Genomic DNA, 13,073 nt, shown 5'->3' with positions numbered 1-13,073 from the left:
AAACGTGCAGACTCTCACGTGAGTGCCGGGATTCCGGAGGCTGGCAGGCTTGTGCAGCAGCGGTTGCTACTAGCCCCTACCCCAGCTAGAAGCAACTTGATTTTACAGCCATCAAAGTAATAATTACAATAAAATAAAATAAAAACAGATGAGTGTCTGGTGATACACCTTTAACTCCAGAATTAATTCCAGAAGGCACAGACAGGCAGATCTCTAAAATTTGAAGCCAGCCTGGACTATACAGCAGTTCCAGGCCAGAAGGGCTACACAGTGAGGCCCTGTCTCAAAACCAAACTAAACCAAGAACTAAAAAAAACCTGCCAGATGCCAACTTACTGCTAAGACTGGGCCTTACAGTCTTGATATGACCCCAGATCCCTTCACCCTCTTCTCCCTTTTGAGGAGCTGGCTTGGAGTGTCCCTGTCCCCTGCCTCAGTTGATATCACCACCCCTTTCCTGGTGGCTCTGACTAGTGAAGCCTCAGCAGGCCCTGAGCACTAAATCATTCTCCTAGCCCCTTCTGCTTCAGGTCTTCGGCTCAGCTTGTCTGAAGACATGGATGATGTCCTCTCACCCTCGCCTCCTGCTCCATCCTTGATTCTAGGATGTCAGGAGTCTCAAGAGAGCCTAGAGCATAATGAATCCACTCACCACTGCCGTGCAACTGTGTCTCAGTCAGTGTTCTGTGGCTGTGAAGAGACACCATGATATGGCCACTCTTACAAAGGAAAACGTTTAATTGGGAGCTGGCTTATAGTTCAGAGGTTTAGTCCATTGTCATCAAGGCAGGAAGCATGGTGGCATGCAGGCAGACATAGTGCTGGAGAGATAGCCTAGAGTTCTACGTCTGGATCCACAAGCAGCAGGAAGAGAGACTGACACATGGGCCTGGCTTGAGCATTTGAAACCTCAAAGCCCACCTCCAGTGCTAAACCTCCTTCAGCAAGACCACACACACTCCAACAGGACCATACCTCCTAATCCTTTGACATCATGGCACTCCCTAGGAGTCTATGGGGTCATTTTCATTCAGGTGCAAGCACTGTGCTGCTTCTACCGTCAGCTCTTGAACCCACAGCACTTCTCTGAGACTTTTACAGGTGAGGCCCAGAAAGAGTAAGAGATTTTTCTCAAGGTCACAGGGCAGCAACTAGATTCAGAGCTCGAGCTTTGGACACCACCCCACCCCATGCCATCACACAGCATATTTGGCCAGGCAAAACTGTTTAGGTCAGTGGTCTCAACCTCTTCCTCTAGGTGGCTTTGGGAATGTGTTAGAATGGGGTTCCCACTGCATTTAGTGGTCAGGAACCAAGGATGCTAATTTCTGCAGTATTCTAGACTATATTCTGCACCACTGTCTAACCAGTATCTCTCAGCTTTTGTTTTGTTTTGGGGTTTTTCTCAAGACAAGGTCTCATTATGTAGCCAGGGCTATCCTAAAAGTTGCTATGTATCCCAGGCTATCCTTAAATCCCAAATCTTCCTGCCCCAGCACCCCCAGTGCTGGGATTATAGCTGTGAATCACCACAACTGGTTCAACCATGTTCTTTTTCAAAGCTAGCCAGAAAATTCATCATTCAGCAAATATCCCCTAGACATCCACCAAGTGCTAAGCACTAATGAACAAAACAAAGCTTGCTCCCTGTTCTCAGGGTACTTATATATTCTAGCCACCTAGACTGATGGTAAGCAGGTAAAACAACTGTAGTCCGTGGTAAGTGTGCTAAGGGTTAAATGATAAAGAGCCATAGCAAAGGCTGATTCTTACTTAGCAGATGCGGGATGGAGTTTGGGAAGCTAAGATGTGGGGCAGCAAGAGCGCCCGTCCCAGAACATCACTACACTCCAAAAAACAAGGATGGAAGTCGTGGCGAGGAGTTTGGAGCTTACCCTACAGGAGGCAGGAAACAAACTGTGGAAGGGCTCCACACAAGTGAGTGACAGGAGCCCAGTTCTATTTAACGTCGTCACTCGTTTCTAGAGCTCTTCTCAGGACAGGAACCGTCAGGTCCACACTGTCTCTACAACAACTGGGACCTCAGAAATCCACACTGCCCTTCTCCTTTGCGTCCTCTGCGTAAGCCCTTGGCGCCAAGCACTGGCCAGCCCAGTTGCCCCACAAGCTGGGGCGTCCCAGAAAGTCTTGGAGCCTGACAGGCTGTGGACCCACAGCCCGACAGCCAGCCTGTAGGGCCTCAGGTGCCCTACTGGTCGGGTGAGTTTCTCAGAGGGTGCAGGGATGGTGGCACAAGCAAGCAAGCAAAACTACCCCAGACAGTCAGCCTCCAGGGAACGGCTTCTGTGTTGGTGTAGTAGGCACCCTGGAAGCTTCTGCTCTCCCCGTCCTAGGGTGAATGGGGGAGTGGAAGTGACTCTAAGGAGCCATCTTCCTGGGGCCTTCAGCTTGTACCTCAAACATTCCAGACTCCATTTCTTGCCTCTTGGTAACTTCAAGCTCCCTGAGGCTTCTCCCAACTCCCTGAGGAAGATGGGGTCTCAGTAGTTAGCATGTGGCCTTGGGAAAGCTCTGGGCAGATATAAAAATGGAGGTGATTACAGCACCTGCCTACTGGATGTTTGTGAGGATTTAATACTGAGCACTTAGCATTGTGCTGGCACACAGTAAATGCTCAGGGAAAGGGGGCCATTAGCGCCATTCCTCTGAAAACAGAGGAGGCTGCACTTGTCAGCAGCTCTCTCGGGGACTGGTTATCAGACTCCCAGGAGACAGACTAGAGCTCTGTATTGGTTTCTAGTTGGCTAATATTTGAACTGGAATATGAACCGGAGAGCCGACACGCTTCCTTCTCTGAGCACCAAGCACAGTTTGGCTCCTGGCTGTGTTGGATATTTCTTGTTGCATTAAGCTAGATTTCGTGGCTGGTAAAAAGGATGAACGAAAGTTGTATGCAAGGCACTGAGAGTTTAGGGGGACTAAGAAGTACCACAGGGATGGCCAGGCTGCCGTGGGAGGTTACACAGAGAGCCATTCTGTAGCTCTGGCCCCTGAAGAGAGAAAAACAAGGACGGCAGCAGCTCCTGTTTGCCACCCGTGGCTAAAAGTTCCATAGCCTGCCCTCTACTTTAATACAATAGCCTGCCTATTGGAACTGCCAAGCCATCTTCATTCCTGTGTCCTTGTAATGACAACAAATATACAAAGTAAAACATTTCAAATACTAGATAGTCCAAATCTCTCCTTTTTCATTTGAGTTTGAATTCTAATCTCCTTCTCCCTCAGGACAGTATGTTTATCTTTCTAACTTAGGAGACATTGGACCTGGTTGGCCAAGGGCATGGTATCTGGGCAGAGTGACTGGTAAAAACCATCCTCCAAGTGCAGAAGGGCACATCATGTCTGTGGAAATTAGGAGGGCAAACATGAAAACACAAAGAATTTTCAATGTTTGGTTGGGGGCTAGGATGCAGCTGGGTGCTGGGAGGGCTAGGCAGGAAGGCACCCCCCCCCCCCATTAAAGAGTTTCTGTGTAGTGATGGCTGTCCTGGAACTTACTCTGTAGACTAGGCTAGCCTGAAATCCAGAGATCCTCCTGCCTCTGCCGCCTGAGTGCTGGAAACAAAGATGTGTGCCACTATGTCTGGCTGGCACTCCTTTTGGAACCTCAGGATGAGTTTTTACTCTGACCATATTGGGGAGATAGAGCCAGAGACACAAATCTCAAGTCAGCTGCTGGGATTCACTGTGAGACAACTGAATTTCTGAGTGGAAATGTAGCTCAGTTGGAGGAGTGCCTTCCATGCATGGAGCCTGTTTGATATCCCAGCACCGCATATGCCCAACATGGTGGTGCATGCTTATAATCCCAGCACTGGAAGGTGAAGGCAGGTGAATCAGAAGTCCAAGGTCATCTTCAGCCACACAGTGAGTTTCATGCCTAGCCTGGGCTACATAAGACTCTGGGGGGGGGGGGGAGTCAATTGTTAAAGTCTGACACTGAAATAGAGTACACATTCCATAAAGACAACTAGACTTCTAGAACTAAGCACCATGCCAACCTTACAGCAAATATGAACTCTGTACGTAACAGTTTAACAAATAAATGGGCTAATACATGTAGCTGACTCCGGGAGGATTACTGGCCCACAGTGTATCAAAGTAGCTGCCACAAAGGCCTTTCAGGGGAATTTCTCTGGCCTAAAGCATTTTGAAAGGGATTCTGCTTATATGTGCTTCCTGGAGACGTGTTGCTTAAAGCGAGAATCACCTGAACTTTCAAAATGTTTCACAAGTGAGGGGCCCAGCACAGCACCCTGCAAGATGAGGAAGCAAACACTTGAGCCTCTAGCTCAGGATCACAGTGGCAGGCGTCCATTGCTGTGGGCTAGAGAAATCAAGTCAGACGTCAACAACGTTAAAACCTCTGGCCAGCTGATCAGAGACAAATGGCGTCAGAGGTAGTTGCTGCCCTGAGCTTAGGAAAGAACCGGAGAGCAGGCCCACCTCTGCTACCCCAGTCTCTCTCTCTCTCTCTCTTCCTCTCTCCTTTCTCTCTTCCCTCTCCCCCACTTCTCTTTCTCTGAGCCTGGAATCCCAGCCAGTGTCCTTGGGAAGACTTGGGTATTCCTCCTTCATTTCAGGCTTAGAACGGTCATCGCTGTCGCCACTCTTGGCTCCTTCTCCACCACCCTCATCTATGAGAGAAAATATTTTTCTTAGTACAGCAAAGTTGAATTGGCTTCATTTTGAAAGACTGCTGGGAATGTTGCAATGACCTTTGCAACAACCAGACACACCCTGGGCCAGGAACCCGGCTTGAGAACGACTGATTCATGAGCACCTGTAAAACAAAAGCTGTTTGGGGCTCTCTCTGACCCATTCTCCTATCACACAGATGAGAATAAGGCACAGAAAGGCCTTGTCGTGGCTCGGCTCTGTCACCGGGAGAGCCGCTGGCGGTCCCTGGGCCTCTGCCTCCTTGCTGTGGCTGCTGGGGCTCCTGTGGTCAAGATGCTGCTTCCCCACCTGCTCCCTTTAAACACTAAACCGAAAATGGAGGGCAGAAAAGGATGGGATTCCTGCCTCCCAAAAACCACTTGCTTCATTCTTCAGAACCTCTCATTTCTTACTCAGTTGTTGTCTTTTTTGCTTTTTTTTTTTTTTTTTCTTTTTTCCCCTGGGGGGGGGGGGGGGGGGAAAGCCCTGAAAAGCCACAAAACCCACAACTCACCTCTCCAAAATAGGTCACTTGGAAGCTAGGGCTGTGTGGGGTTAGGTGTGTCAGGCAGGAGGTACTGGTGGTATCTAAGCGAAGACCATGCCCGGGCAGGCACGTGTTTCTCCTCCAGAAACCCAGTTTAAATCAACATTTATCCAACTGTATTTATAGAAAGTGGTGGTGGCAGGAATGGGGGCTGGGGCGGGGTATCAGGGGGATCTAAAACAGAATAAGCCACAGTGACTGATGCAAATCTTAATCTTTGTAGCCAATTCCCTTCTTTACGGCTGGTTTTGTTTTTTGTTTTTTTATTTTGTTTTTGAGGGGGCAAAAGACAGCATTTGATGAACCTGCTGTTGGCCTCAGCACCATAGCAACAGCCCCAAGCCCTTTAACATGCCCAGGGAACAGACTTGGGGAAAGGCAGCAGCAGGAGGGGGGGAGTGTTTCCTGGGAGCCCTGAACTCGAGTTAAAGCCAGGATAGTTGAATAACCAAGAATTGAAGGAAAAAAACAAAACAAAACAAAACAAAATCCCAACCTTCTCTGACTGGCTACTCTGTCTTGAGTCTCACTTTTCTAAACAAGGTCTGTACAGGAAGACTTTGGAAAATCAACAGGGTGTTCCAAGTACCAGCCCTGTTTCATGTGACCTTAAGCAAGTCGCTTCGCCTGTCTGGACTTCATTCCTTGGCTTTAAGATGAGCACACGTGTATATGGCGAAGGTATATGGGCTCTGAAGCTGGAGGCCCAGATGGCAAACAGCTCTGCCACCTACTAGCCACATGACCTTTGGGGAAACTACCCAGCGTCCCTGCTCCTCAGCGCCTCACCACCTCCACCCCTCACCACCTCCACCCCCACCACTGCAAAATAGACGTGCCGTAAGGGTGGCTGTGGACTCGGCAAGATAGCTCCTGGCTAGTGGCATGCTAACCACTGTCAGCAAATGGCAGGCAGCACTAATATCATGCAATGTGACTAGGTGCCACAGCTACTGTTGGCTGCGCCCTCTATTTCCCTGTTTCACCTCGAGACTTTTGCTCAGCCATCTCCAGATGAAGATCCATACCTGGGTGTGCCGTGAGAAAGTGTCTGAATTAGAGACAGAATGTGTGTGAGCACCAGATGCTTCGACTGTGGAGTTAATGGAGTGCCCCCTCCCCCCATAGCTGCAACAGCTCAATTCAGCTTCTTCCTTAAAGTCCTGATCATGTGCCATAGCCAAGATGTGGCAGAAGTGACCATTTACAGCAAGTGCCCACTGGACAGATGATACATACCAAAATACTGTAGGTGACCTGATCTGTTAGACCTCAGTAAGTGGGCTGGGGAGATGGTTCACCGAGCAAAGCATCTGCCAATCAATTGTGAGGACCCCATTTGGGATCCCAAGCACCCATGCACAAACCAGATGCACTGCTGTCCATCGCTGACCCCAATGCAGGGCAGGAAAGAGACAGGCAAATGCCAGGAGTTCACTGGCCAGCCATTCTAGCCAATCAGTGAGTTCCAAATTCATTAAGAGACCGTCTCAAAAACTGCCTCTGGCCACCACAGGGCACACAGGAGAGAAGCACAGACACACACACACACACACACAGACACCACACAACTGAATGTGTATATATACTATGCTCATACACATACAAGGTCATTGTTACTTTCCCTGCGAAGATAAGTTAACACACAGGAAACAGGTGGAAGAGTGTCAAGCTCAGGTAAGTTACTGCAAATTATGTGTGTGTATCAAGTGCATGTAGGTGCTCAAGGAGGCCAAAAGGTGTTGCATCGCCAGGAGCTAGAGTCAAGGCAGTTGTGAACTGGCTGATGCTGATGTGTGTGCTAGAAACAGAACTCAGGTCCTCTGCAAGAGCAGTACAATCCTTAACTGCTGACCTATCTCTCCAGCCCCACAAGTTACTGTTTATCGAGCATGTACTGTGCTTTGGGTGCTTGAAATGTTTCAAACTGGTGACCCAGCCGTCTGCAATGGTGTAAGGGAGGTGGCTTCATTGTGTTCCCACGCCCCACTGACAAAATGCCGTCTCGGAGGCTGAGGAACTGTGTCCAAACAACAGAGCAGGAGTTTGGACCTCTGCCCCTCTGACTGCAAAGGAGGGCGGCCTCGGCTGAGTCAAGCACAGGGGCATGACGGTGAAGCCTGGTTGCCAGTGGACCTGCTGGACTGGAGTTGAGGTTTCATGGCTAGGCAGAGGAGATTGTGTCAGGAAGGCAGGGTGGGGTCAAATGACACCACACAGCAGCAACTTCCAGCTGACACTTCCTATACCAACAGGAAGAGGCTGCTTCAGGGCCTGCCCGCCCCCCAGGAACACACCCTACCTCAAACCCAGTCTGCTCCAGAGAGTCAACCATGGTTCTCATCTAATCACTTTCCCTGCCTGGTGCTGCCTCCAGAGCACCTGCCCCAACACTGGGGGCTGTCCTCGTCCAGGCCTCAGCCACCGCCATAACTCCTTCCACTTGCAGGAGATGTCTTTGCTTTGGGGATTTATACGTGCATCTACATGTGCATCTGTGTAAACGCCCACGGAAGCTACAGGTGTTAGGTCTCCTTGGAGCTTGAATTTCAGGCAGCTGTCAGATGCCCAACAAGTTACTGAGAACCTAACACTGCAGAAGCAGTGTGCATTCTTAGCTGCTGAGACGTTTCTCCGGGCTCCAACTTTCAGTTTTTATTTGGATAACAATTCTTTTTGTAAGTTTTCAACCTTTGCCAAAGCAGGGATAAACATTTTTCTAATTAGTAAGTCCTTAGTCGCCCTTCGGCTGGATCGCACACACACTTAGGTGATGGTGCCGCGGTCTGTTTCTGAGTCTGTGGTAACAGGGTCACTGCCTACATGATAAATAAAGATTTCTGGGCGTTTTTGAGATTCATAGATCCCTACCGGGTGACATTTCAGGAGACGGTACCTGCATCACGCAGGGAATTACTTCCCATGTACTCAGTGCATGCTCAACACTGAGTAACCGTCTGAACTCCTCCCTCAAGAAAATCACCCCATCTAATGGAAATAATTCATAACTGCGGCCAAAACTTGAACACTCCCAGTACGGAAACCTCAAAGAGGCAATAAAAAGTAGTTCTGGCTACAGTGGAAAATAAGCCAAGCTCCTGCCAAGTTGAGTGCTTTGCAAACACTGAAAACCAAGCGTGTGATCAGACGATACCGGCACATCTCAAGAAGAGCACAGGGAACCCGAAATGGAGTCGAAAGGGCCGGCGCTTGTCTAGAAGAGAGTCCCTTTAAGAAAAGACTGGACCAGCTGGCTGCACTACAGAGCCTAGTGATTTCCTGGCTCACGTCCTGGCCCCGCCCCTCCCAGCCTCCGGCCTCAGCAACGCGTGACGTCATAAGAGGCGGATGCTGCCGATTGGCTGGACGATGCAGCTAGGTCAAGTCCAGTCCGAGGAAAGAAGTTTGTCTCCATGTGGAAACCATGTGTTTAGTGCTGGGAGGGGGAGGAGGAGGAGGCGGAGAAACTGAGATCAAATGATTACAGGGGAACTCGCTGAAATGAAGGCGGGGAGGTTGTACACCTGAACTGGCCAGCCATGCCCTTTGCAGTAGTGACCTAAAAAAAAAAAAAAAAAAAAAAAAAAAGACTCGCACAACACACAAAACCTGCGCACCCACCCCCATCATAATAACCACAAAGCACAGGTGGGGAGGGTCTTCACTTCCCCCAAGGAGCCCGGTGCAAGGGAATGCTGGAATGCTGTCGGAACGCCCAGATCCACCCCCCCACAACCGAATGATGTAAGCGTTTCGGAAAGCAGAGCTCTGGAGCAAAACAAGCCCCGCGCGCGCGGAGCGACCCGCAGTGCCCGAGCCCGGCGCACGCACGACCCGCCCCCCGACTCGCGTTATTGCTGTGCACACGCGGACCGCCGTGACGCGCGGGCATTGTGTGCAGCGAGCAGAAAACAACGGCGAGCGCCGGCCGCGCCGAGAAGCGCCCCCAATAAAGCGAGACAGACGCAGGGCCCGGCGTTTGCGTCCTGGGGGGAGCCAGGCCGCGCCGCGAGCAAAGTGGCCGGAGTGGGGCACTTCTGTCGGGAAGGGTGGGGGACCCGAGGGCCCGCCGGGCGGTCTCCTCGAGTTTGCGGGAGAGTCGCCCCCCCGGCGTGAGCCGTCGCGGAGGGAGCGAGGGCCTGGAGCCGAGTCCCTGCCGCCGAGCCAGGCACGGCGCAGCGCCGCACGCTCTCGGGGAAATCTGGGGGCTGTTGGCATCACGTCATTCCGAGCCAAACAGCAGCGGCGAAAAGACGCGAGAGTGCTAAAAATACTCCCGCGGGGAGCCGGCCGGAGGAGGGGGGCCGCGGGCCGCGGGGCTGGCTACGCGCATGAAGTTGACTTTGACTGGGGTGCAGAGGCTCTCGAGCCCCTCTGCGGGGCCGGCGCGGCGGACTCGCCGGGAGAGGGGCCGGGGAAGCCCCTCGACTGCCCCGGCCTCGGGAGCCCCGGCTCGGCCACCGCGGGCCCGCCCCGCGCGGGGCAGCCCGGCCGGGCGCGCCCGGCTCGCTGCTTACGTGACTGGTGGCCACGCCGGAGCCCCGACACGGGGTAAACAAGGAGGTGGAGGCGGCCAGGGCGCGGGGGGCGGGGTGGGGCGGGCAGCTCTCCGACTGTCGCGGGCATGAAGTGGTGGGGGGCACGAGACGCTGGGGACTCTCCCGCCGCCGCCTCGCTGCGGGGGGCGGGGGCCAGGCTCGCTCGACACTGCCAAGGTGCCCTCTTTGGGTGCACCCCCCGAGCTCAGAGTCGGGGCCTCGGGACGGGCTCCGGAGACAAGGGATCGGGAGGGGGACGACTGAAGAAATCGCGCCCCTCCCCCTGCAACAAAAGCAAACACGCCAAACAAAACCACCTTCTTCACACAGCTCCCTACCAGCCTGGGCTTTTCAGAAACTATTCTCCAGACGAATGCACCCCCCCGCACACACCCCAGTGAATAATCGCCCAGCGACTGGGCGACGCAGCCTGACTGCGAGGTGGCTCTCGCCAGCCAGGCCGGCACTCGGAGCAAAGAGACAAGAGAAAGAAAAGATCGCAGCGCGGACCTCCCGACGCGAACCCTTGTTTTGGTCCTACCACGTCCCCACGATCGCGCTGCCAATGCTCGGCTACTTTAACCCTAAAGGCCCGGGCGTATTTGGTGAAGGTGTTTTTGCGTTTCGAGGGTTGTTGTTGTGTTGGGGGGGAGGGGGGTCTTGCAAGATCTGACACGTTGCAATCAGGTGTCTGTCGCTCTCTCATTGATCTCCTACTTGTTCTGACAGATTACACATCTCGCTCTTCTCTTCTCTGTGAGTCTTTCTCCCCCTCGGCCCGGTCTGCCTTCTCACAGCTATTATTCTGATGGTGCTGGAGACGCAACACACGCGTGCCCTCGTTAGGGTGCCGAGTCCAACGCCTGACGAGAGCCGGGGGCCCGGACAGGCAGGAACAAAAACGAAACAAATAAATACAGTAAGGAAGCCAGGTCCGGGTGGGGTTCCTAGAATCGGCCTGCGGGGGGCGGGGACGCGGGGGGGGGGGGGACGGAACCCACCAAGGCGTTTGCCTTGTCGCCTTGTGTATGTCTCAGAAAATAAAGAAAACGCACACACAGCCCCCACCTTCCTCCCCAACTATTGTTTCTGCGGAATCCTAAAGTTTGCTGCTAACCACATCCCCCCCCGCGCCGAGCCTCCCCCCCGGCGCGCGCAGGACCACAGGTCCGGAGAGCCGCCGGCGCTGCCCGGCTCCACCGGCCTGTTTCTCTGAGGGCACCGGCGGCCGTGGCATCCAGCGCCGAGGAGGCGCGGGGGACGGTGTCCGCGGACACGCCGGCCTGCGCCCAGCGCCGCTGTGAGGGCAGGCGCAGGGGAAGAGCCGAGCCCTCGGCGTGGATGGCCGCGGCGGCTGTTATTGTTGCGGCGTGGGGCTGTGTTTTCTCCCCCAAGCCCTGAGCTCCCGCTTAGGGCTTCCAACTTTCCGCTCCTGATCCCCACCCAACCGGGAACGAGCGACAAAACAAAAACAAAACACACTTGTCCGCCCGAGAAGGCTCCGGAAAGAGAAAGAAAGGAAGAAAGGCGACCTCGGCGAGCCGGGCTCGCAGCCCCGCGGCTCAGTTGTCAGCAAACAACAACACTCCCCCACTCCTCGGCCAGGCCGTCCTCCGGGCCTGCTCGAGACCGACAGACCGGGCACCCACAGGCCCCTCTCCCCCTCGCCGTCTTTGTTACATCTTTAGCAGCTTTGTGCGTGCGTGCGTGTCCTTTCTCCGGTGTCATCGGCTTTACTGCCGAGGGTTCGCGTGTGCGTGTGGGGGGGAGCAGGCAGGCGACAGGGGTCTCCCAAGGGGGCGAGAAAAAAAAAAGAGCCGGGCGCCGGCGAGCAGCCGGGGCCCCCCAAACTTACTTTTGTTTTCTTTCTCGATCTGCTCCAGGTAGCTGGCCGCCTCGAGCAGAATCTGCACGTTCTGCAGAAAAGTGTTGATGTGCTTCTCCATCGAGTTCTCGCTGGTGTTGAAGATGTCCGAGAAGGGGCAGCGGGGCTTGGCGCCCGCCGGCTCCTCGGGCTGCGCCGGGGGCTGGGGCGCGGCCGGGGGCACGGCCGGGGGTGCGCCGGGGACCAGCCCCGCGCCCTCGCCGCGCGCCTCCTTGCGCGGCCGCCCGCGTTTGCCCATGGAGGCGCGGGGTCCGCCGAGCGGTCCTGGTGCCGGCGCGGCCGGCCGCGGGGCCCCGGGAGAGCCGGCCTGCGGGAGCCGACGAGGCGCCGCCGACGGGAGCGGGCCTGACTCGCCGAGCCTCGCTGCGCGCGGGTGTGAGTGTGAGTGTGTGTGTCGCTCTCGCGGTGTGGGTCTGTGTGTATAGGAGATTGAATGAACCTACAGGACAGGCGAAGGCGCTGTGGCGCCTGGGTCCTAGTGCGAGCACGTCGCCATCTGACCGGTCAAAATAAATGGTGGAGACGAGGGGGGCAGGGCCCGCCCCTGCCGATCCCAACATCCTTCCCCGCCTCTCCGCAGATCCTAGCTGCGTAGAGAGCACCGTGCGTGGAAAAAATACTCGGATGTCTCTGAGTGCACCCACATAAAAACAACTTTTCTTTACAGAAAAAGAATTCAGCACAATGCTTGGCACATAGTAGGTCCCCAATAAATGACAGCTGCTGGGCTTTTTTTTTTTTTTTTTTTTTTTAAATAAAAACCCAGTTCTCGGTAGGTTGAGAAAGGAAGATCTCGAGTTCAAGGCTAGCCTGAGCTAAATATTAAGACTTTATTTCAAAATCGAACAATAAAAGCCCAATTCTGACGGGAAGAATCGAAACATCAACTCTTCCCACCACAAACATTTTACACATAAACGTGCGCGCGTGCGCGAACACACACGCACCTGTGTGTACCTTCACATAGCCAGATGAAGTCTCCAGACCACCCTGTCCGGGTGACAGATTTACCCACTCCTTCGCCACCCTTCAAATGCAAAGTTATTATCCAGGAAGGAGGAGGAGATGTGAGCGTCTCTCCACACTCCTCAGTCCAGCTGTGTAAAGCTCGCAGCAGGTTGTCTCCACAGCTGGCTCCCTTTTATGTGACAGAGTGGCCCAAAGATAGAAACGGCAGCCTAGGAACCACCTCTTCCCCCCTCCCTCCAGCCGGCACTCGCCCACTCCCCACTCCCACACCCCATACCCTTATCCCTACTCACAGAAACAGTTTCACTGCGGCTGCTGGGAGCCACCAGGCCTGCCTGAGGGAGTGTGGGAGACACCTGGATAGCTGAGAAACGTCTTCAGCGCGATGAAGAAGGCTCAGGGTTCTCTGGCTGTTAAACGCAGACTGAGCAGATCAAATCCTCTAACCCGCCCT

At 53.9% G+C, this 13,073-nt stretch overlaps 1 protein-coding gene across 1 annotated transcript in view; it reads right to left on the bottom strand.

The window, feature by feature from the left end:
- Nucleotides 1–12,078, bottom strand: part of Mxi1 (MAX interactor 1, dimerization protein) — a 59,918-nt gene extending 47,840 nt beyond the window's left edge. The window contains exon 1 of the mRNA XM_055591593.1: nucleotides 11,621–12,078. Coding sequence (XP_055447568.1) covers nucleotides 11,621–11,888 — 268 coding nt within the window. The 5' untranslated portion in view covers nucleotides 11,889–12,078. The remainder of the gene's footprint in view (nucleotides 1–11,620) is intronic.
- Between the last annotated feature and the right edge of the window lie 995 nt (nucleotides 12,079–13,073).

Source organism: Psammomys obesus, unplaced genomic scaffold, assembly GCF_907164565.1.
Source record: "Psammomys obesus unplaced genomic scaffold, mPsaObe1.curated_primary_1811, whole genome shotgun sequence".
Taxonomy (NCBI): Eukaryota; Metazoa; Chordata; class Mammalia; order Rodentia; family Muridae; genus Psammomys; species Psammomys obesus.
Note: the sequence above shows the minus strand (reverse complement) of the source record. Positions and strands in the feature narration are given on the sequence as shown.